Source organism: Cordyceps javanica, chromosome 4, assembly GCF_051103115.1.
Source record: "Cordyceps javanica chromosome 4, complete sequence".
In the NCBI taxonomy this organism is placed as follows: domain Eukaryota; kingdom Fungi; phylum Ascomycota; class Sordariomycetes; order Hypocreales; family Cordycipitaceae; genus Cordyceps; species Cordyceps javanica.
Genome location: NC_139298.1, coordinates 2,049,419 through 2,070,697, shown reverse-complemented (window position 1 = coordinate 2,070,697; position 21,279 = coordinate 2,049,419). Strand labels below are relative to the sequence as shown.

The window sequence follows — 21,279 nt, the reverse complement described above, 5'->3', positions numbered from 1 at the left end:
GTTCCAAGGGAGAAGGAGCTCGCGTGAGCGGGCCGCCTCGAGTGCCGTGCTGTGTTGATCGGTTGGTTTGAGCCAAGGGCCAGGGGTCGCCGCCTTGTCAGCGCTATTCAATGGCTATCAAACATGCATAGAGGCTGGCAGCATCCTGTAATGAAGGTCCTTGGTCGATAGCACAGACCCGAGGCTACTCCGCGAGACACCATGATATACTACTGTCTCTTGTTACTACGGATAAATATGCCCGTACAACGCCGGACTAACAACGCATAATAAGACAAGAGTGAAATGGAAGACGCATGATGCAGCAGATCTGAGCGGCAAGTAGCGCACGTTCCAGGCCGGTAGCTTCACACACGAGCCTACTATTGGATCACAATACGGATTGCTGACATGCAGGGGAAGATCTTGTCTAGGTCCTCAAGCCTCTTGCCTAGGTTGGGTGGTTTCCGGCCGGTGGACATGGGGGTTTTTATCCTTGAATTGAAGGACGTCTTGCCCCAAGCGTAAGCTACCAAGAGTTGTCTGGTAGAGTCGGGGAAAAGACCCCCGGAAAGTTTGGCGGGGACGCCGCCGGCATTCAACTCCGCGCATATGAGGTCTGGGATAGAGTCCATAAGCACCACTCAAAACATTCATGGCCTTGGCCCCGGCGCCGCGTGGACCAGTAACCCCTTGGGTCACCGAAGAATGGGGGGGATCACGGAATATCGGTATCCAATATGAGATAATATAGGATGCTAGGCAGGCAGATCCGGAGCGGCGCCACAGTGAATCGGTCAATCATGGGTATAGAACCTGCATGAAGCGGAAGGCGTTGGGTTCGAGCTGAAAGTGCGAATACAACCTCAGCAGACACTGACGACCTGACGATCCTCCCACGTGTGGCGTAGTCAGAGGACTAGCGGGCTGGACCAGGTGCCGTCCCGCCGAGCGCCGTCTCACGGCTGGTGACGATTACCTGTGGAGTGAGAGCGTAAGCATCGCACTGGTATATAAGACAAGTGATTTCCTGCTGTTTTTTTGTTGATTTTTTTCTTTCAGTGCACCACCGTATAACGCCGGAATCAAACCTGTCAGGATTCGCCATGCAGCTCATCACCATCCTCGGTCTCGCCGCGGCTGTCGTCGTCGCCAAGCCCACCGTCTACTTCATCCGCCACGGCGAGAAGCCCGAGGACGGCGATGGTCTCAGCGCTCAGGGTATGGCGCGTGCTCAGTGCCTGCGCAGCGTCTTTGGCGCCAGCTCCGGCTACCACATTGGCCACATCATGGCCCAGACCCCCAAGTCCAGTACGTAGTAGGGCTGCTGCTGCCCATGGAGGCGGCACCTCTCACACCCACGGAAGCGTTACTCGGAGGAGCTAACAAAGCCCTCAAACTTAGGCGGCAAGCGTCAGCGTCCTCTGGACACTGTCAAGCCTCTCGCGGCGGACCTCGGTCTCAACGTTGACATTTCTTGCGACCGTGACGACCCCAAGTGCGTCAAGAAGGTCGTCAAGAACTACTCGGGCAGCGGCAACATTCTCATCTGGTAAGCAGGCGCGGCCGCAGTTTTGCAAGAATCAGCTCGCAGTCTTTTACCCCATGTAGCATGGACTAATGCTCTTTACAGCTGGGAGCACAAGGCCCTCCGTGACCTTGCCGAGGAGCTTGGTGCCGACAACGTCGACGACTACCCGAGCGACCACTTCGACCTCATTTGGGTTGACCAGCCTCCGTACAGCAAGATCAACGACATCCAGTCCGAGAACTGCCCCGGCATCTAATTCCCATACAAAATGTACATATAAGCAAAAGTTTTCTATCTAGCTCGTTCAGAATTCAAATAGAGTTCGTCAATGCGTCTCGATGCGGACAGACATGCCAGCATACACTTGGAGATGAAAGATTCGCAGACAAAATCGCATTTAGTGCATGAAATCTTCGCAAGTGATTTTGACGACAACTGCATATCAATCGCGACATAGCTTACCGAAAAGGGGCCCTCTTCACTATTTTCTTATGGTGGAAGCTGCGTCTAGTTTTGAGGTATGCGTCGGGTATCAGCAATACTCGTTCCGTAGCATTTTCGTTTTAGAAGGAGCCAAAGCTCTTGATGGTGATCGAAACTATTTTGGCCAGACCTAACGGCTTCGAATTAGCCTCCTATGTATTTGTTGGGATTTTCAAGGCCTGCCAAAACTGTAGGCCACCTGCTTACGTGGATGGCAACATTGGGATGATGTAGAAAATAAAGAAGGCAGAGTAGCAGCTGCATTGTCAAATGATTTGCCATGTATGGTCCCTCGCCCATATGCACAAATTTTACATAGCTGCCGGCCTTCTGCGGCTGCCTCTTCCATGCTTCATCATGGGTCTCTATCAAAGGCATCCATCCCACTGGCCTAGTGAATTCGATGTCATCGTCGCAGGCGGTAAGCTGCATGTGAACAGGTCACAATATTTCAAGAAAGATAACAAGAACGCTAAAAGGGCGTCACCGCGCGCTGTATTTCGCTTCAAGTCTGGCTGGCCTCTGCCGACCTCATGTAGTCGAGGGTGGCACGAACAACACGGCATTGGCGATTGGAGAACATGCTGCAGACAATTTTTTTTTGAACCAAGTTTCGATCTGCAGAAGCTGTATTGGGATATTTTGGTCCAGTTTACGCTCAGGAGCCAGTGCGCAATTTATGTGGACAGAGACGACTATTTTCCACATCTACGAATATACACAGGCGAAAAATCATCTTTTCTAGATGTCAGGGAACTAGTGGCAAACCACCAATATGAACAATCAAAGCGATTTCAAAGGGCGCAATCTTGCATGCAGAGCCACATTTTTTTGCTGGCGAAGATTAGCGGGCGGGCGGAAATAAATGCTAAATCGTATCAGTAGAAAATGGTCAAGCCAAAGTCTTCCGAATACTGGGGACGATGCCATGTCATCTGCGCCTTTTGGTCAAAGGGCGATTCTAGAAGACTAGAAGATCTAGCTGGAACTGCATCTTTGTGGGGCCATATGAGCTATAGGCGCAAGCAAAAAGTTGTCAGTCTCGTCTTCAACTCAGCAATTACAAGGCCACATCTTCTTGCAATTCACCATCGTTCGTTCCAAAGGCTTTGAGAAAGTCGATCCAGCACCATGGGAAGTGACATTAAGATCCCTTATATCGAGACGCCGCTGGTCAAGTCAGCCAACCTGTCTCGGATCGCAGGCTGGTATGTAACGCGAACGTTTCTCAACACCCTGAGCGAATATACTGACCGTCCCCCCCCCCCAGCAATGTGTACCTGAAGCTGGAGAACCTCCAGCCATCTGGCTCATTCAAGTCGCGCGGCATCGGTCACTTCATGGTCGAGCAGCTCAAGGCCCTCCGCGCACAGCCGGGCGGGGCGTCCTCGGCCGCGGCGGCGCACTTTTACTCCTCATCCGGCGGCAACGCCGGCCTGGCGTGCGTGCACGCCGCCCTCACGCTCGGCTGCCAGGCGACGGTGGTGGTGCCGCTGTCGACGAGCGACTTCATGATTGGCAAGCTCCGGCAGGCCGGCGCGACGGACGTGGTGCAGATGGGCGCGTCGTGGCAAGAGGCCGACGACTACCTGACGGGGACGCTGATGGCGGCGGCGCGGGCGGCAGGGGAGGCGCCCGTGTACGTGCCGCCGTTTGACGCGCAGGCCATCTGGGACGGCAACGCGGGCATCACGAGGGAGGTGCTGCGGCAGGTCGGCGCCGCCGTCAGCCACTACCCGGTCACGGCGGCGGCGGCGGCGGCCGACGGCCTCCTCGCCGCCGACACGACGCCCAACGTTGACGCCATCGTGTGCAGCGTCGGCGGCGGCGGTCTCTTCTCGGGCATCATGCAGGGCGTCGAGGAGCTCGGCCTCGGGCACCGCACGCGCGTCGTCGCGGTCGAGACCGAGGGCGCCGACTCGCTGCACCAGGCGGTGCAGAAGAAGGAGCCGGTGACGCTGCCGGCCATTACGAGCCTCGCGACGAGCCTCGGCGCCCGGCGCGTCTGCCGGCAGGCCTTTGAGTACGGCCTCCGCGACAACGTGTCGACGGCGGTGCTGTCCGACGCCGAGGCCGTCCGCGCTTGTCGCAGGTTCGCCGACGAGGAGCATTACGTGGTGGAGCTGGCGTGCGGCGTGTGTCCGGCGCTGATTTATAACGGACGGCTCAAGGACCACATCCCCGGGTTCAACGAGAACTCGACGGTTGTGGTCGTGGTGTGCGGCGGCAGCAATATGTCGTATGAAATCATGGAAAAATACATGGCGGGACTGCAATAGACTGGGCATGGCAGATAGACTGGGCATGGCAGATAGACTGGGCATGGCAAATAGACTGGGCATGGCTAATAGACGATACGGTGTGATTTGGTCTTTTATGATTATGAAAAGGGCCATGTGTAATTCCTGGGATTCTGTATAAAAGTCAATCATGTAGATATGAATTATTGAGATACGACAGCAACCAAGCAAGTTTCCGAGACTGCACCCCTACACCGAAAACGCCAAACGAGAGAAGCGGCGTTGAGCCGACAAGAATCATGCCTCACACGAACCACAATCACCAACGTGGAAACCTATGTGGAAATATACTTCCACAACGAGTCCCAGACACCAGGGTTCGCAGCTTGCGCACCGGCCGCATCCAGGTGAAGGGCCTTGAGGACCTGCTCGTCGTAACCGTTGCCGGCCGGCACGACGACGGCTCCCAGATCGCGGAAACCCATGCCGGAGAGCATGATGTAGCCGCGAGAGCCCGTCTCGAGGCAGACGGCGACGCGCCTGCGGTGGGCAAAGGCGATCCCCCACCGGCAGAGGGCCTTGGCATGACCTCGGCCCTGGTGGTCCGGGTGTGTGGCCAGGACGCGCAGGAAGATGTGCGGCCCCTCGGCGGCAAAGTAGCGGTGGCGGCCTCGGCGCATCGCGTCGCTCAGCGCGGTGAGCTTGGGGTGCTCCTCGACGCCCGAGGGGGGCTTCCAGTCATCATCCTGGCAGGAGGACGTATAGCCCGTCGGGTCTTGGAAGGCGCGCCCGTCAGTATTGAAAAAAAAAAAGCTTGAGGGATCAAGTCTGCATGTCCAATCTCTCACCAGTCTTGGGGCGGGCGGCCCGGGTGTCCCAGACCGCCACGGACACAATCTCGGGCGGCGCGTCGCGGCCGGCCTCGCCAGCAGCAGCGAGCTCGGCAACCATGACGACCGACGTTTGCTCGCCGGCCTCGAGGTAGCCGCGCGCGACGGCCTCGGCGTGCTGCACGAGGGCGGGATCGCAGCGCAGGCGGGCCGGCAGGTAGCTCTTCCAGGGCGCCTCGGCAGAGGCGACGGCGAGCACAATGGCCGCGATGGCGGGGACGTCGGCGTCGGTGGCGGCGCGCACTTTCATGCCTGCGTGTCTCCCGTTGATATTGGAAAGGAGGGAGATGGAGGGGAGGAGAAGACAAGGTACGACGATGTAGATGCGCCGAGTCTGCGCCCTCTTATACGACTAGACCTGCAGGTAGACAAGGGAGGGGGGGAGGGGGGTGGGTAGCGGTGCCCCTTCAAAATTTTTTGGTGTGGTAGATGGTCTGCGGGATATTCAACGAGCACCAGCTACAAGATATGTGACAGCTTTGGAAAGGAAAAAAAGGCTGGGGGTTGGAGGGGCGCGTGAGGCTGTCTAGATGGGTTGGTGAGGTTGGGGGTCTGGCTTGCATGCGGTGTCGATCAGGCAGGGCTTACATGTAGCTTGTTTACTCGAGCGGCGATTTATGATGCATACAATATTTTAAGCTTCTTTTGGCAGACCAGGCGGGCTAGAAGCTAGGCAAGGTCTGGGGTGTTGGCGTTTTAATTCTTCTGCATGGTTTTCTCTTTTGACCAGGCGTTTCTTGATAAATATGCCGTAGGCCATGTCTATAACACACCGACACTCATTGTAAAGAAAAGCGAGCAGAGCAAGATCATCCCCAGACAACAGCTAACAGTGTACGATTATGTCGCGCGACAAAATTACATACAGACGCCCACAATTAGTCCGTTTCTAATTAGGCCTTATAACTCACAATTGTACGGAGTACTAGGGCGGCGCAGGGTGGCTGAGGCCGTGAAGTCGCAAGCTTGCTGGCGGGTTTGCTAATGGCGGGCGCCACTAGTCTCCCCTTTCCAGAGTCGTGTTAATTATATAGATTTCTATTCTCGTTATTACAAGATTTTTTTTTTTTTTTCGAAATCGCTTTGTAAACGAGTAAATTATCATCCGCGGCATGGCCACCATGACCGGCCACCACTTACCAGCACCGTCTCACTCCAGCCGTCACATTGAATACAGCCATTCAATAGCTCTACTAGTCAAATCATCAGGCTCAGCAATACAATACAGAAAAAAAAAAAACCTCAACAAAGTATCCGACGATACAGTATCTTCAGCCTCGTGACCTCGTGGAGCCACTGGGCAGGGGGATATGACAAGGGCGGGATCCGGGAGGCAGCCCAAAGTCCAACAGCGCGCATCAATGGCGATCCGCTGTGATGACGACTCTTCCCTGCCGGAAAGAACGTGAGGGGAAAAGGAGGCTTGCGTGCGTGCGTGCGTGCGTGTGTGTATCAGTCATAAACGCCTTCTTTCATTCCGGATGGCTCGAGGTTGATCGACTGCAACCCTACCTACATGGCCGAGGTCCGCAAGCAATAAAACCCCTCAGCAATAACACCACTTGCACAGCCCGCCGCAGGCCTCCTTTGAGGAGTAACCAGTAACTAACTAGCCTGGGGGAGTGGGCGGCAAAAGACGTTAGATAGGATGGTACACGCCAAGTACTCGTGCGTGCCATGCATCGTCCCGCTCGATCGGAGTCACCCGAAGGAATCCCCAAAACATGGGCTCACAAAACATACATGCCTAATTCGGCGCAGCGTCGCCTCTCACTGGAGCGAATCTGGCCACCCCTCGGACCCTCCTCGGGCCCCCCCCTTCCTGGGAGGCTATTGCTGCAACCCACACAAAGTTCCGCCTTGCAACCTCCTGTTGCTCCTCACTCCTGTTCCCGCCTCCTCCAGTTCAAGAACGGAAGCCCCTCCTCTTACCATCCAATTTCGTTTCATTCGTCCACCGTAGTCTCGTCGCCCGCGGGTCCCCTCCTCCCGCACACCATCGACGTGGCTGCTGATCGACAACGGACACACACACACCTCCTCTCCTCCTCCTTCCCACTTACACGAAACGAGACCTCGCCGATCTACCCGGAAGCTGTAAAAGTTTCCCATGTTGACCTGCCATCCTGTTTGAGGTAAAAGAAACTCCGACGATAAATAAATCCCGCATAGTCCTGCCCACGTTTTCTTACTTTCTTCACTTGCCCCATTGTAATACGCCATGCTCCCGGTCACTGCTCGCACCCCTTCCTTCATTCGACGCGGACAAGTCGAATATCCCGCACGGCTGTCTCTGCAACGTCTTGACGACTGGTCCAAAGGCTATTCATAGCTGTCCACTTTCTGTCACCTGCTTGGTCATAACGTGTACGTCTGAGTTCGTCAGGCTACTCACCGCTCAGATATCGCTTGCCTAGCGCGACGTCCGTAGACTGTTATAGCTATCCCTGAGTGCTCTTCTGCACGTCGGCATGTTGCGCATGACTGCCACACCCTCGTTCGCGTTCAAGTAGCCCGTCAAAATTTGATCAGACTTTAAAAGATCGCGCTCCCTCCCTTTTGGTTGATCTTTTACTTGTATTTTAAATAATCTCTGCCTTGCTGGGCTCCATGGCCGCGGCCGATACCCAAGTATCAAATTCCAACAACAACTCTCATCATCATGAATACTATCAGCAAGACCCGGAGCACCCATCCGTGGCCACACGTTTCCCTGCCCATAGCCTCCACACGGCCGGCGATGATACCAAGACGGGTGGCTATCGCCAGCCTCGCCGGGGGCTTACTCAGGTGTTTACAAGTGAGCCGCATCGCTACAAACCAAGATGAAGCTGTGGGGAGATGAGAATTGCGTGATGTCTAACGAGTATCTCTTACGAACCGGACAGATGCCTACCATGACATACTCCATTCCTGGATGGGCCTTCACCGTGCGTTCTACGAGCCTGCAGCCCCCGCGCGCCACCGGCCACAGCCGCCCGAACCACCGCGCTACGAGACATTTCCATACGGCGGTGCAGATGGCGATGATTGCTGCTACGCCGCCGCGACGAATGCCACCGCCTTTGCCGCTGCCATTGGAGACATGATCCTGGAGCCGTACATCAACGGCCTGCTCATCTGCGTACCCATCGGCGTCTCGGCGTACTGGGCAGCCGCCCCTTCCATAGTCGTGTTTGCCGTCAACGCGCTGGCTATAGTGCCGTTGTCGTCGCTGCTCACAGACGCCACGGAAAGGATCGCGTTGGAGGCCGGTGATGCGGTGGGCGCCTTTTTGAACATTAGCCTGGGCAACATCGTGGAGCTCATCCTGTTGTGAGTAGCATGTGCGAAGAACTCACCTCACTCCTTACTAACACAATATTGGCAGTTTGTAAGAGTCTTTTCTTCTGTCTCCCTTCTCTAGTCAAGAAGATACAATCTCTAACAGAACTAGTGTAACTCTCGTTAATGGCCACGTGCGAATCGTACAGGCATCCATTCTAGGGTCAATACTTGTCAACCTCCTTCCCATTCTCGGCAGTGCACTCATCGGCGCCGACACCACCGGCGGCGATGACTCTCTCGACAGCACCGAAACACAGATGTTGGCCTGTCTACTCTTTGTTTCCGTGTTTGTATTCATGATTCCTGTAAGGCACTTTTACCCATCCTCTGCCCTCCCAATTGCCCTTCATCATAAACTTACACAGCAACACCTTTCCTCCACAGACCGCATTTCGCTTTACATTCGTCGACGCCCGGAATGTCAACGACATTGTCGTCAGCATGAGCCGCGCCTCCGCCATCCTCATCCTCATCATGTACGTGGCCTACTTCCTGCACACCATGAGCCGCCGTCCTCTGCCCGACGAGCAGGACGGCGAGCAGCAGCAGCAGCCTCCGCCAGTGACGCCCCCGCCGCTGCTGCTGCGCCTCGCCTCGCCGCCGCTTACGCCGGGGCCGCGCACCCTGCGCTTCGACGCCAATGCCAAGACCAAACCCACCTCGGACCTGTACGCCCGACGGGGCGTGTTCGAAATCGGACCCCCCGCGAGCGTCGACTCGGACTGGACCGAGGAGGAGCCGCCGCGCGGGCGCTCCCTGACAGGCATCTACGGCCCGCCGCACGGCGCGCACAGCGCGCACACCGCCTCTTCGCCGCTGCTTCTCCCGCCGCACATGCGCCGGTACCGGTCGCGCTCCCTGTCGGCGGGGTCCAGCCGCAGCCGCGCCTCGTCCGGCACGAGCGGGAGGCCAGGCCGCTCGTTTGTGCGCGCTGGGCTCGCGCGCGTCCTCAGCAACGACCGGCAGGAGCTCATGGAAGCGGCCGGCGGTGCCGGTCGGCTCGGCGCCATACTGGCCTCGGCCGCCATCCTCGTCGTCGCGTCCATCCTGCTGGCCGTCTCGGCGCGGCTGCTCGCCGGCACCCTCGACGCCGTCACCCGGCGGCAGGGCTTGTCCGAGGCCGTCATCGGGCTCGTCATCCTGCCGCTGGCCGGCAACCTGTCGAGCTACCTGACCGTAGTCGCCGTCGCGACGCGCGACAACCTCGACCTTGCGGTGGCGGTGTCGGCGGGTTCGGCCATCCAGGTCGCGCTCTGCGTCGCCCCGCTGACGGTGCTCGCGGGCTGGGTGCTGGGGAAGCCGGTGATGCTGGCACTGGACGTTTTCGAGATGGCCATGCTCCTAGGCGCGGTGTCGCTGGTCAACCTGCTGGTGCTGGGGGGTGGGAGCCGCAACGGCGACGGGCGCAGGGCGACCGGCCTGAAAGGTGGGATATTGTGTGCCTGCTTTCTGGTCATTGGGTGAGTGTTGGATTTCCGCTCAGCTCGAGTCGCAAGTTACTAACATGTGCATAGTATTGCCACTTTTTTTGCCCCCAATGTTAAATAGAGTATAAAATTGCATGTCTGTTCTTACTATTGCCAAGGCTAGTTGGTAACCACCTTCTGCAGATGGCGAGTGACGCACGTAAGCATGGGAGGGAACCGTGGAAGATAAAGTAGTGCATTTCATTCATTTTTCCCTATAACCCTACTCGTAACAGCATACTCTGGAAAAAAGATACCAAGACCACAAGTGTAAAGACCATCCCAATTACATGACAAAGAGAAGGTTCGTATCTAAACATGGTTAGAGGATCCAAGGAAAAAAGTTGCCCTGTGAGTCAACATACCGAGAGGGTGGGAGCATGAAAGCTGGGGCTTTTGTGTGTACTTGGACGCCAGCACGTCGCGGATGCTGTTGAGAAGCTGCACGTAGCTCTGATTCGGGTTCTGTTTGATGGCGGTGATGAAAGCCCAGGACATGGCGCCGGTAGCCTGCGAGTTAATGGTAGCGTCGGCACTACAAATTCATTAGTCCGAATCCCCTTGAAATTGTATTCGTTCAACTTACGATGTCTGGTCGTCTCGACTGCCAGACCACATGACAACATCAGCGGGCGACGTTCTGGTCTGCTTCGTCTTCTCGTACGCATCGTCGCCTTTGAACGCGCTCTTGGCAAAGCCGAAGACGGTCGTGGCTACGCCTGCTAGATCACCGCGGGCATACGAGCCCAAGGCGCTGAGCAGACCCTGGCCCGCTTCCTTGGCCAGATTGGGCTCTTTGAGAACGCCCTTGGTGGAATAGACGTAGGGCAAGTCCATGGCGGTGGCGGAGTGGCACGAGTCGAAAATGGCCGTCAGGCGTACACCAGGCTTGAGCGGTCGGACAACTCTGTAGTGGATCTCGTCATCAACAATGTGGCCGGCTCGCTGGTAGTCGACAGGGTAAACGACTTCGTCAAAGCCGTCGTCCTCGTCGCCATCCAAGTCTTCGGTCTGCCCGCCGTGTCCTATAGTATCAAATTAGATTATATTGCAAATGCGCACGTGTGCAGCAGTATTCAATCTCGTACCGGAGTAATGGAAGAAGAGAGCATCGTTGGGCTGCGCGTCACGGACCAGCCACTCCATGGCTTGCTGCATGTTTTGCTTTGTGGGGATCTTGCGAGGATCTTGCTGATCATCTGTCAGGATGACCATGTCTTCCCACTTATAACCATAGCGCTCGTTGAGGAACCGCGACACGTTGGTGACATCGTTGATACAACCGCGCAGCTCGCCCTTTTGGCCGAAATAGTTGATTCCAATAAGCAGGGCTTTGCGGCGACCAGTACAGTTAGAGTACTGGAAAGTGTAGCCCTGCGGCGCGCCGTGGCCGAACTGCTGCGCACCCTGGGGAGGAGGAGGACCCGTTCGCTGGCCGCCACCACCGCCACCACCCATAGGATAGCCGTAAGAATCGTAACCTTGAGGAGGCGGTCGGTTAGGGGGAGGATATTGGTTCTGCTGTGGCGGGGGTCGGCTGTACTGAGGGGGAGGGGGAGGGCCTCCGTGATAGCCCTGAGGAGGAGGGCCGCCGTAGCCCTGAGGTGGAGGACCACCGTGATATCCCTGGGGAGGAGGGCCGCCGTATCCCTGAGGGGGAGGGCCGCCGTACCCTTGAGGCGGAGGAGGGCCGCCATAACCACCGTGCTGGGGCGGCCCGTTGTAGCCATAGCCCGGAGCAGGACTGCCGCCGTAGCCCCAGCCCGAGGCACCTCCGTTGTGCTGCTGGGCGCCGTAGCCTCCCTGGCCCGGGTATCCCGACATGGTGACGAGGATGGTTGATGGGGACGTTTACGCGACTGCGCGAGTTTGCCGGCGGGTTAGCGCGGGGGTCGTATGAGGGGAGTCGATGTTGGCCTTGTCGCGGTCGAGGGATGGATATGTAGCGTCGCTGGATGCGGGGGATGGAAAACGAGGCTTTGGTGGACGGTCGCTGGCCGGCAGATGCTGCAGGTTGAGCAGGAACAAAAAAATGATGTGTAGAGGTGCAAAGGCGACAGACAGGCATCCATCATCGGCTAACTACGATGCGGCCGGGTCACGGCTGACTGAGGGGCAACAAACATCATAGCGGGGCTAAGCCAAAGTGGCGGAGCAAGTGAATGGCTTTTAGCCTGGGCTTTCTTTTGCGACCGCACTTGAGGTACATTACCATTTCGCCAAGCGTGTTGTTAGCCCTTGCCCACACCGAAAAGAAGCCTCTTGACCAGATTGGCGGGCGGGCGTCGGTAAGTTGGCGCGAAAGCTCCGTGTCCTTGTCCTCAAGCTTGCCCTAGCCTAGCAGCGTGAGGTGATGGCCAACACCACAAAGCTCTCACTCGGTAGTGAATCGGCTGGAGACAATGAGACTAGGTTTGTCTGCTGCTCTGGCCGAAGCTCCATCACGGGATGTTGTGCGTGGCACCACGACTCGCAATGGGGAAGGTCTCGCAGCCAGTTTTAGTCGTGTCTCGGAGCCTTGACAACATCACGTTCGTTTCTGAAAAGTCTGGCCTGACCTGCCGGGTCGTCACACCCGATTTCGTCAACTCGAGTTGCAGCTCTACTGGTGATTGTTGCTTGTTACAGAGTTGAGCCTGCGTTGCAATTTTGAAGCATTGGCAGTATGGTCCTGAGCCTGGCCTCGGCTCGACGAATGTCATTCAATTGAGATGGAGAATCTTCAGAATGCGTCAAGTCGCCAGAAGTTAGATGGAGAGAGCCTGGCACTCTGATACTATGACTCTACTTAGTTCATCGACTCTCTCTCTATCTACCCGCTGCATACCTCGCACTTGCACCGGCACTTTGTTTTGCGATGATTACCCAGCCACTTAGTTGTCTAGATAGTTGCCGCACGAGCTACAAATACAAAAGCTGCGATAAAGAACACCTACAGATACAAAAATCGTGATAAAGAACACAGTGTTGCGACTGACCATGCCGGCGCTAAACGAAACGTACCCTTGTGGATAGAACGAACAAGGTGTCGCGTATACGTATAAGGTCACGACGGCAGAATAGACGGAAGAATTTTATCAAAAAGGAAGAAGAATGTCTCATAGACAGAATATGAAATCAATGCAGACCCTTTGATACCTTATCGTGAGTAACCTACTAAAACAAGGACTGGAGAGTTGGCCTCTAGGTAGTAGCGATGTTGCAAAGGGAAATTCAAGGCTGTATAGCTGTGCATATATCCCGATAAGTTGCGAGAACAGCTCTATGCGTTGCTCCGAGGTAGCTTGCTTAAGTGTTCTCTGCGTCAAGCACTGACCCGGCATGTAATCGCAGAGCAAGTAATGCTGAGCTTGGCAAGGATCTTTGAGGATTTGGGCATCCTTTCCGTAAGCCCACACTCTCGGAACAGGGATGGCAGTGTTTTCCCCTATGAATCTGTTACGCGGTTAGAAGTCGCCATGGAGAAACTCGATGACCAAGTGGCATTTGCGTACTGACTCGAGAGTAGCCACTTCGCTTTGAATCTTCGTCCAGCTGTCGCGCACAGTAGGCCGAAGTGGAATGCGTAGCAGCCTATCTGGGATAACACCGAAGAAACCCAGGTGTATGGATATGTTGTAGCTTCCGCGGTTCATCTCCAAGACTGCGCATGCCATGCCGTTACTATGACGGGACACAAAGTCGCAGACCTTATCTCGGTCGATGGAAGCAACGATGGCGTCGCACATATTTTCCATTCGAGCATTCGTCACGGGAAAGAACTGAGACTTGGCCTGGAGACGTCCCCAACACGCCGACAGCCAAACAGCAAAGCTATACCATGGGCGTCTGATGGGCCCGAGCATACTCTGAAGCCTGGTCCGAATGTAATTCGCAACGCGGGCGACGACGGAACCTGCCCGCGTAAACATGCTGCGCCGGTTCCGTATACAGAGACACGTATTGGGCAGAAAAGGGAGCGCATCAGTATTCAGATGTGGCAGCCCACAGGGTGTACCCAGTACTTGGGTGTCACACCTCGGCTGTGGGTAGTTGAGTAAAATCAGAACAGGGCAGCAAACCTTGCATAATATGTACCGTAGTTGAGCGTTTTATAAATAGCATATACAGTCACTCAATACAGAAACTCGTAATCATAATTGAATATAGGTTCATTGTAGAATATTTTAGAGAAGATGGCAGGAAATTAAAACATATTACTTGCAAGATATCTTCCGTTTGAGCCAGCCCCTGTTATTAGTGTATAACATTTTAGTGGACGCTCCTTTTAGGGGAGGTAGCATGAGGATACGTATGGGGGTATCAAAATACCTATCATACTCAATACCTATTCTACGAGGAGGCTTCTATTATTATTAGTATAGATAGTATAAGGCGTAGATACTCCTTAATAGAATAATGCCAAAATTCACTTAGCTAGATTGACTTGGTGGATCTGGGACAAGTTATTCCTGACTCTTGTCATCGCCCACATCTAACCCCGGTCAGAATGCGTACCAGTAGCTCCTGCACGGGCAGGCTCAGCCATAACCCGCGTCTTACGTATCAAAAGAGACCCTGAGAAAAATAGCGCGCTTCAGGGCCCCGAGCGGCCCGTTGTGGGCTAAACTGGGCCAGTGAACGCCCGTTTGACGAAGCTGGAGCTTGGCGTCTTCTCTTACACAAAAACGCCAAAGCTGCCACTTCCTGTCATACATGACCCCGCTGCGCCCAACGGCCTCCAAAGGAACAACAGCAACCGCTTTTCCTTCTTCTCGACAGTTGAGGCATTTTACGAGGACACCAGCGCAGCGGACTGGACACTATGGCGACGTATCAAGATAATCTCGCCCAAAACTTTGGCAACATGGGCCTGGGGCCCAACAACGGCCAGTACCCCCCTCGTGAGTAGATACCATTCCTAAACGGGGTTCAGAGCAGCTGTTAACAATCAACTTCCCAGCGCAGCAAGGCTACGGATACCAAGGACAGCCGTCACCTTCACAGTACAGCTCGCCGCCTCCACAGGACCAGTACGGCTCGCCGGCGCCGCCGCCTCCATACCAGCCTCCTCAGGACAAGCCTCCGATCCCACGCGAATGGCGACCCTTTTACTGCCAGCAGCACCAGCGCTGGTATTACGCCAACGAAAACACAAGCGAGACCCAGTGGGAGGCGCCTGGTTACTACGCGCCGTCTCAGCCCGCCGGCGACAACCGAGGCTACAATGCGCCGCCCGGTGCGCCGCCGCAGCAGCAGCAGTACCAGCAGTACAGTGCACCGCCGGGCCCGCCGCCCGGCAACACAAAGAGCAGCGGAGGAGGCGGCATGGGCATGGCGGGCGGAATGGCCATGGGTGCTGTCGCGGGCTTGGCCGCCGGCGCCGCCGGCCACTATCTCTTTGACAAGGCCGAGGACGCGGTCGAGCACAAGGTGGACGATGTCGAAGGTCGGCTGCACAGACTAGAAGACCGCGTCGAGGACAGGGTCGAGGACCGCGAGGATCGGTACGAGGCGAGGGTGGACAGAGACGAAGCTCGCTGGGAGGAAGCGCACTACGCTCCTGCGATCCTGCCCGCCCGGGATGCCGACGGCGACTCGGTGTCGTCGAGCGACCGGGAAGAGGTCGAGGAGGCGAGGGCGCGGTACGAGGAGGCCCTGCGCGACGCTGCGAGCTCATCGGCGAGCAGTAGTGACCGAGAGGAGTTGGAGGAGGCGCGGGAAGAGTACGAGGAAGTGTACGAAGAGACGTATGGCGGCGACGACTACGATGATGATTACTAGATGTATGGAGTGGCTTATAGCAGCGGGGGCGGGGGCGAAGACGACAACGACAACCATAACGACGATGACAATGTTGAGAGTTGCTAGACGTATGACAATATGGCGATTATTGTTGATTTTGGTAGCGAGAAACGCTTCTATCATCCTGCGTATGGGAAGGCTGTTTTTGAAATGCGTTAGATGACTGGAAGTAGCCGTAACACTCGGTAGTGGGGTCCATGAGAGAACAAGACGCGGACATGCACTACATGTCCCGTCCCGTTGTTCCATCTGAACCGAATGTTGCCTCCGGCAGAACGACCTCTTCAAAGGCCAGTAATCGTGCCGAGATTAGTCGTCATTGTAATCCACAGCTCGGGCCTATTGTGCGCCCAGTAACGTGGTATGACCACCCGTCAAACCCTGAGACTCGGCCCTGCGTCGTGAGCCGGAAAAGCGGACGCGAAACAAGACGAAAACTTGCTGGCAGGGACAAGGCATAGATTTTTTATTTGTAGAGAAAGAAATTCTCATGCAAAATTTCCCCGGCATTCCTGTGGCACTAGTCGACGTTTTATTTTGCCCGAGTGACTCATGGTAGAGCGGGCCATACGCCTTCGTTGTACGTTTATCGCCTAGATCTTAGCTAGAGCTTCATTTGATGGGGGGTAAAAACGCCTGTCATGGCGCATGAGTCAATCCCGTCTCCATTAAATCGATCAAAAAAAAAAGATCACTACCAAAATGGGAAATATGAGTTTTTCTTCGCTGCAAACGTGGTGGGACTAATCGAGGGCAATGAGTTGAACTGAACCGCTGTAATAAAGCGTAGAAACGGTTTCTGTCGCTTGAGGTATAAGTAAGTATAAAGCTGCAAAAAGAGTTTGTACCCCCTTCCATCCCCCCAAAGAATTTTCCACTACGCCGTTTCAACCATTAATAAGAAAAAAAAATTGGCCATCAAGTTCAACCCCAGTTTTCGGAAGCCATGTCGCAAAACATTTACGACAGAGAGGACTTTTTCACCGCCTACTCGGAGGTGATTGATCGGTCCGGGCGCAAGGACCTCGACAAGGACGTCTTGTGGAAGCGCCTGCGCACGCTCCTGCCCGAGTCCGTCGCCGGCTTCCACGTCCTCGACGTCGGGTGCGGCTCGGGCTGGTTCGCGCGGTGGGCGGTGGACCACGGCGCCGCGTCTGTCACAGCCGTCGACATTTCGCACAACATGATCCGCAAGGCGCGGGCGCTCAACGGGGACGACCCGGCGTACGCGGCGCGCATCGACTACCGCATCGCGGACCTCGACGCGGACCCGACCGGCGGCATCGCTGCCGCCGGTGCTGCTGCTGGCGCTGGTGCTGGGCCGCAAGAGTCTCGCGCCGCCGCCGCCGCCGCCGCCCCCCCGTACGACCTCGCCTTCAGCTCGCTGACGCTGCACTACCTGGCGGGGCTGGGCGCGCTCGTCGGCGCCGTGCACGCCGCGCTCCGGCCCGGCGCCGTCTTCGCCGTCAACGTCGAGCACCCAGTGTACACGGCGCCGCGACGGCCGCGCGTCGTGGCGGACGCGGCCACCGGGGAGCGGTCCTGGAACTTTTCCGCCTACCACGACGAGGGCGAGCGCGTCGTCGACTGGCTGGCGCCGGGCCTGCGCAAGCAGCACCGCACCGTGCAGGGCTACCTCGACGTCTTTCTCGGGGCCGGCTTCGACCTCGCGCGGCTGGTCGAGCTGCTGCCCACCGAGGAGGAACTCGAGGCGGGCGAGTTTGACGAGGAGGAGCTGCTGCGGCCGCTGTTTTTGATGATGGGTCTGAGGAAGAGGTCGTGATTTACATGCACGTGTGTGTGTGTGTGTGTGTTTGCGTGTCTGCGGGGATGCAGAGAGTCGCGAATGAATATATTATCATTAAATGTTGAAGCTTGCAGCTTGTGGCCGCCTGCCAATGGGGTATATCCTATGGACTATGCCAAAAATACATATAAGCAAAAACAAAAGACTGGGTATCATGCGTCATGTGGCATTGTTGAAAGCGCCGTGAAAATGAAGAGGGAAAAATAGAGAGGAATATAATATGCTCAAGATTTCGTGTAGCACCACCGCGTGCCAGTTCCCGCATCTATACTACAGAGACTCTGCTCTACCAGTGCCGCAAGCAACGAGCCGCACAGCGTGCCGGCCGTCTCGCCGGTGCTGATGATGCCGAGGCCAAACTCGGCGTCGGCAGGCTTGTCCGTCGCCATCTGCTCGAGAGCTGAGGCAAAGACGTTGGCGTAGACGGCGCCGCCAAGGAGGCCGGTGGCAAAGAGTGCGGGCAACACCAGGAACGGCGAGGACAAGACCGCGGCCGTGCCGTTGAGCAGCACGGCGGCGGCCAGCACGGCGAGCAGGGAGGTGAGGCGCGCGAGGTGGCGAACGCGTATGAGCAGGATGGTGGAGCGGGAGGCGAGGTTGCCGGCCTGGAAGGCGAGGTGGTAGACGGCGGAGAAGGTCTCGAAGCTGGCAAAAGCGTCGGACCGGGCGTAGGCGCGGGATATGCCCGGCACGACGAGGGCCTGCAGTGTGAAGGCGAAGCAGAGGGAGCGGATGTAGGGCTTGGCGAGCGGATCGACCAGGCGCAGGTTGTGCTCGACGCGGGCGGTCCAGTTCTGGGGCTCGCTCTGCTGGTGCGCCGAGGGCGGCGGCGGCTCGAGGACGACAAAGGAGCCGCCCTCCTCGGCGGCGCGGGCATCAAACTTGATGCTATCGACGGTGGTGCTGGTGAAGACGGGCGGGCGGCGGAGGATCATGGAGCCGGCGACGAGCCCCGCGCCGACAAAGTAGTGGGCGTAGCCGACGGCGGCGCGCAGGACGAGGCGCATGCTGACGGTGAGGAAGTAAGGGGCGACGGCCCAGAGCAGGGCGGCGGTGCCGGTGCCGACGCCCCAGCCGGCGAGCCCGGCGCGGCCAAAGTGCCGCAGGTAGGCCATGGAGGAGACCTCAGCGGCGGCGGCGGTGGCGGCGGCGAGCATGGTGATGAGGACGCGCCAGGCGGCGGGCACGTTGGCGGGCGTGACCGAGGTGACGAAGACGGCGAGCGACCAGCAGGCGGCCAAGAGAAAGGGGCGCAGCTTCCAGGGGATGTGGTGCAGGGCGTGAGGGGCGAGCAGCTTGACCGCGAGAGCGGGCAGGATCTGGATGAGGAGCACGACGGGCCGCGAGTACGGGATGATGAGGTAGCTGGCGGAGAAGATGATGTTGGCGAGGATGACGTTGCAGAAGCCTGTTTGGGGATCGGAGACGAAGTGGTTAGAATGAAGGAAGCTTGTTGCCGAGGAGGTCGCGTGGGCTGCACTTGGGAAGGAAGGGGGTCAGAGGTCAAACACACCGAGGATGGTGTAGCCAGTGATGATTCTGATGCTCTGGTTACGGAGAGCTTTCATGGCTTGACACCGCTCATGGTTGTGAGGGCTAGCCATGGCGTCAATGGCAGGGCCGGGGCAGGAAGTCGATGTTGGAGGTTGCGAGTATGTTGTGATGTGAGTGTGTTGTTGTGCTGTTGTGATGTGTGACGTGTGGTGTTGAGGTGTGGACAGGAAGGAAGCTCGTGCGGATTGCGCTCGGGCTGCTGAGCATTCGGAGAGAAATTGGAGTTGAGCGGGGCTCAGAGGTTGCTTCTGAGAATGCTGGAAAGAGATGGAGTGATTTACAGCAGAGACACACGCCAGGCAGGAAACGCTCAAAATGGCAAAAACGTGGCCCAGCGGCTGTCTTTTTTGATTAATAAAACTTGTTGGCGTGTGGGAGGCAGTCGACCAGTAGGTTAGCCCACGGGGAGGGGGTAGGGGGGTGGGCCGGCGTCAATCTAGCTTGGCACATACCTAGTATTAGGTAGTTGGGAACTTAGATGAGTGAGGTATACTCAGTCTTCTGTTAGAGGTAGATGCCGTATCCGTACGGAGTAGTTGGGTTGGAAAACTTATAAGCGGTTAGTAGGTAGGTACTGATACTTTGCAGATTACATTGGGTTGGTGAATGCAGTGGTCCAGTGGAGCATTTGGTGGTGGCCCAAGGCTGATTTTTAGCGGGTAGAGAGAGGTGTATGTATCTGGCTACTAATAATACTGATGATGGGCACCACTATTTTTGCTACATTTGGCGTCTTTTCTTTTTTTTATGCTTTACTTTTTCTTGTGACACAATATTCTTTTTATTTCCTGCTGTAACCGAGATGCACTACAGCTCGCGTGACTTGGTAAATGGCTGCATTGGTAGTCATGGTAAATATCATCCTATCAATTGATGAAAGTGTGCAATGTGTGCAATGTGTGCAATGTTGCATTGTAATGCGTGTAATGCGTGTAATTACTGACCTAGGTTAATAGGTACCTAGCCAAGTTAACAGTTGCAAACACCGCCCAGGACCCTGACTGTGCTGCTCGTGTAAATACTATGCGCACTTTTATCCAAGAGAATAAATGAACCCAGAGCAATGGCATGTCACCCATCAGCCTCAGCCACTCTCAACAATCCGTCTTTTTTCTTCCTCGTCCTCTCTGCAATTTTATCTTGCTGCACCTCGGGTAGACCAGAAGGACCGGAGCTCCAGCAGGACTGCTCCATAACTCCGATATGGCCCCATACAGGTACGGCCCCACAGCACCTCCGGACCACCGTCTCTATCAGCATACTCAGTAGATGGCAGAAGGGGGGCATGGGAGGGGATAGGAGGGGGGAGACCGCACAACAAGTGAAGCCACAAGAGGAGCAAGGGAGAAAGGAAACAACTGATCCACCACCTTTTTCTCATGCAAGCGGTCCTAGCGACAGTCGGTAACTACTGAGTAACTACGGATACTCTGTACTCCGTACTAACAAACTAACAAGTAGGCGATTGACAGTCTTTTTTTTTTTTTTCCTTTTTTTTTTTTTGCTCCGGCACAGGGGCAAGAGAGGTTCCGTGTCTTGGCTAGCTAGGTAGCTAGGCAGATAGCAACATGCCCGCTAGTCTCTGTGCCGCAGAGGCGTCCACCCGCTAAAAACGAAACCGGGGGAGGGGAAAGGGGGGGAGCCTCTGGACGCGCCCCTCTGCCACACGTGTTAGTATCCAGGCTCGAGGGAGGTTCGTGTTCTTGGTATTCGGTTCGAGTAAAAGGAGGCTGCGAGGAGAACGGAAAGAAAAAAGCAGCCAAGAAAAGCGTCCCTACCAATCTATCCGACTAGCTCAGCAAGCGAACTAATCTATGCAGCCAAGATGCAGCTGGTGGTGTGCAGCCTACATCAAATGCCAGATTAGTTCGCGTATTGATAGACATGGCCCTTTCCCTGCTATCAGTACTCCGTACATCTCACTCACACTTGTCGTTGGTTGATTCCTTCGAAATAATTCGAATAGCTGCTATTGTCATTTTTTTTTTTTTCCTTTTAGCTAATTTTAATTTCCAATGCAAAGAGTAATGAATTACGTGAATTCCTTGGGGCGTACTTTTGCGCAGCAATATACCCAGCTTTTGACATGTGATTCTCAACAAACTGAGAGCAGAACCAATCCCAGCATCGCTTCTTGCCAGACCCTGGTCTTTTTTTTTTCAACCCTCTGTATCCGTAACCCGCAGGCCGCAAGTCATGATTACAGACCAGGTACTCC

General features: G+C 56.0%; 9 protein-coding genes across 9 annotated transcripts; 5 read left to right on the top strand and 4 right to left on the bottom strand.

Annotated features, from left to right (window-relative positions):
- Positions 1 to 1,085: 1,085 nt before the first annotated feature.
- V2A60_006525 (uncharacterized protein) lies at positions 1,086 to 1,766 on the top strand (the record flags this gene model as incomplete). The annotated part of the gene is made up of 3 exons (XM_083257819.1): positions 1,086 to 1,290; positions 1,384 to 1,531; positions 1,613 to 1,766. The coding sequence occupies 3 exons, from the start codon at positions 1,086 to 1,088 to the stop codon at positions 1,764 to 1,766; spliced, it is 507 nt and encodes a 168-aa protein (XP_083113945.1).
- A 1,358-nt stretch (positions 1,767 to 3,124) lies between these two features.
- V2A60_006524 (uncharacterized protein) lies at positions 3,125 to 4,272 on the top strand (the record flags this gene model as incomplete). The annotated part of the gene is made up of 2 exons (XM_083257818.1): positions 3,125 to 3,201; positions 3,264 to 4,272. The coding sequence occupies 2 exons, from the start codon at positions 3,125 to 3,127 to the stop codon at positions 4,270 to 4,272; spliced, it is 1,086 nt and encodes a 361-aa protein (XP_083113944.1).
- Positions 4,273 to 4,568: 296 nt separating this feature from the next.
- V2A60_006523 (uncharacterized protein) lies at positions 4,569 to 5,373 on the bottom strand (the record flags this gene model as incomplete). The annotated part of the gene is made up of 2 exons (XM_083257817.1): positions 4,569 to 5,008; positions 5,082 to 5,373. 2 exons carry the CDS (start codon positions 5,371 to 5,373, stop codon positions 4,569 to 4,571), a joined length of 732 nt encoding a protein of 243 aa, XP_083113943.1.
- A 2,360-nt stretch (positions 5,374 to 7,733) lies between these two features.
- V2A60_006522 (uncharacterized protein) lies at positions 7,734 to 9,998 on the top strand (the record flags this gene model as incomplete). Its single annotated transcript, XM_083257816.1, has 5 exons — positions 7,734 to 7,923; positions 8,012 to 8,438; positions 8,560 to 8,755; positions 8,835 to 9,910; positions 9,965 to 9,998. 5 exons carry the CDS (start codon positions 7,734 to 7,736, stop codon positions 9,996 to 9,998), a joined length of 1,923 nt encoding a protein of 640 aa, XP_083113942.1.
- A 204-nt stretch (positions 9,999 to 10,202) lies between these two features.
- V2A60_006521 (caspase domain-containing protein) lies at positions 10,203 to 11,740 on the bottom strand (the record flags this gene model as incomplete). The annotated part of the gene is made up of 4 exons (XM_083257815.1): positions 10,203 to 10,228; positions 10,282 to 10,451; positions 10,503 to 10,941; positions 11,005 to 11,740. The coding sequence occupies 4 exons, from the start codon at positions 11,738 to 11,740 to the stop codon at positions 10,203 to 10,205; spliced, it is 1,371 nt and encodes a 456-aa protein (XP_083113941.1).
- A 1,622-nt stretch (positions 11,741 to 13,362) lies between these two features.
- On the bottom strand, positions 13,363 to 13,827 carry V2A60_006520 (uncharacterized protein; the record flags this gene model as incomplete). The annotated part of the gene is made up of 1 exon (XM_083257814.1): positions 13,363 to 13,827. One exon carries the CDS (start codon positions 13,825 to 13,827, stop codon positions 13,363 to 13,365), a length of 465 nt encoding a protein of 154 aa, XP_083113940.1.
- Positions 13,828 to 14,720: 893 nt separating this feature from the next.
- On the top strand, positions 14,721 to 15,679 carry V2A60_006519 (WW domain-containing protein; the record flags this gene model as incomplete). The annotated part of the gene is made up of 2 exons (XM_083257813.1): positions 14,721 to 14,799; positions 14,859 to 15,679. The coding sequence occupies 2 exons, from the start codon at positions 14,721 to 14,723 to the stop codon at positions 15,677 to 15,679; spliced, it is 900 nt and encodes a 299-aa protein (XP_083113939.1).
- A 967-nt stretch (positions 15,680 to 16,646) lies between these two features.
- On the top strand, positions 16,647 to 17,483 carry V2A60_006518 (class I SAM-dependent methyltransferase; the record flags this gene model as incomplete). Its single annotated transcript, XM_083257812.1, has 1 exon — positions 16,647 to 17,483. One exon carries the CDS (start codon positions 16,647 to 16,649, stop codon positions 17,481 to 17,483), a length of 837 nt encoding a protein of 278 aa, XP_083113938.1.
- Positions 17,484 to 17,731: 248 nt separating this feature from the next.
- On the bottom strand, positions 17,732 to 19,111 carry V2A60_006517 (batten's disease protein Cln3; the record flags this gene model as incomplete). The annotated part of the gene is made up of 2 exons (XM_083257811.1): positions 17,732 to 18,915; positions 19,021 to 19,111. The coding sequence occupies 2 exons, from the start codon at positions 19,109 to 19,111 to the stop codon at positions 17,732 to 17,734; spliced, it is 1,275 nt and encodes a 424-aa protein (XP_083113937.1).
- Between the last annotated feature and the right edge of the window lie 2,168 nt (positions 19,112 to 21,279).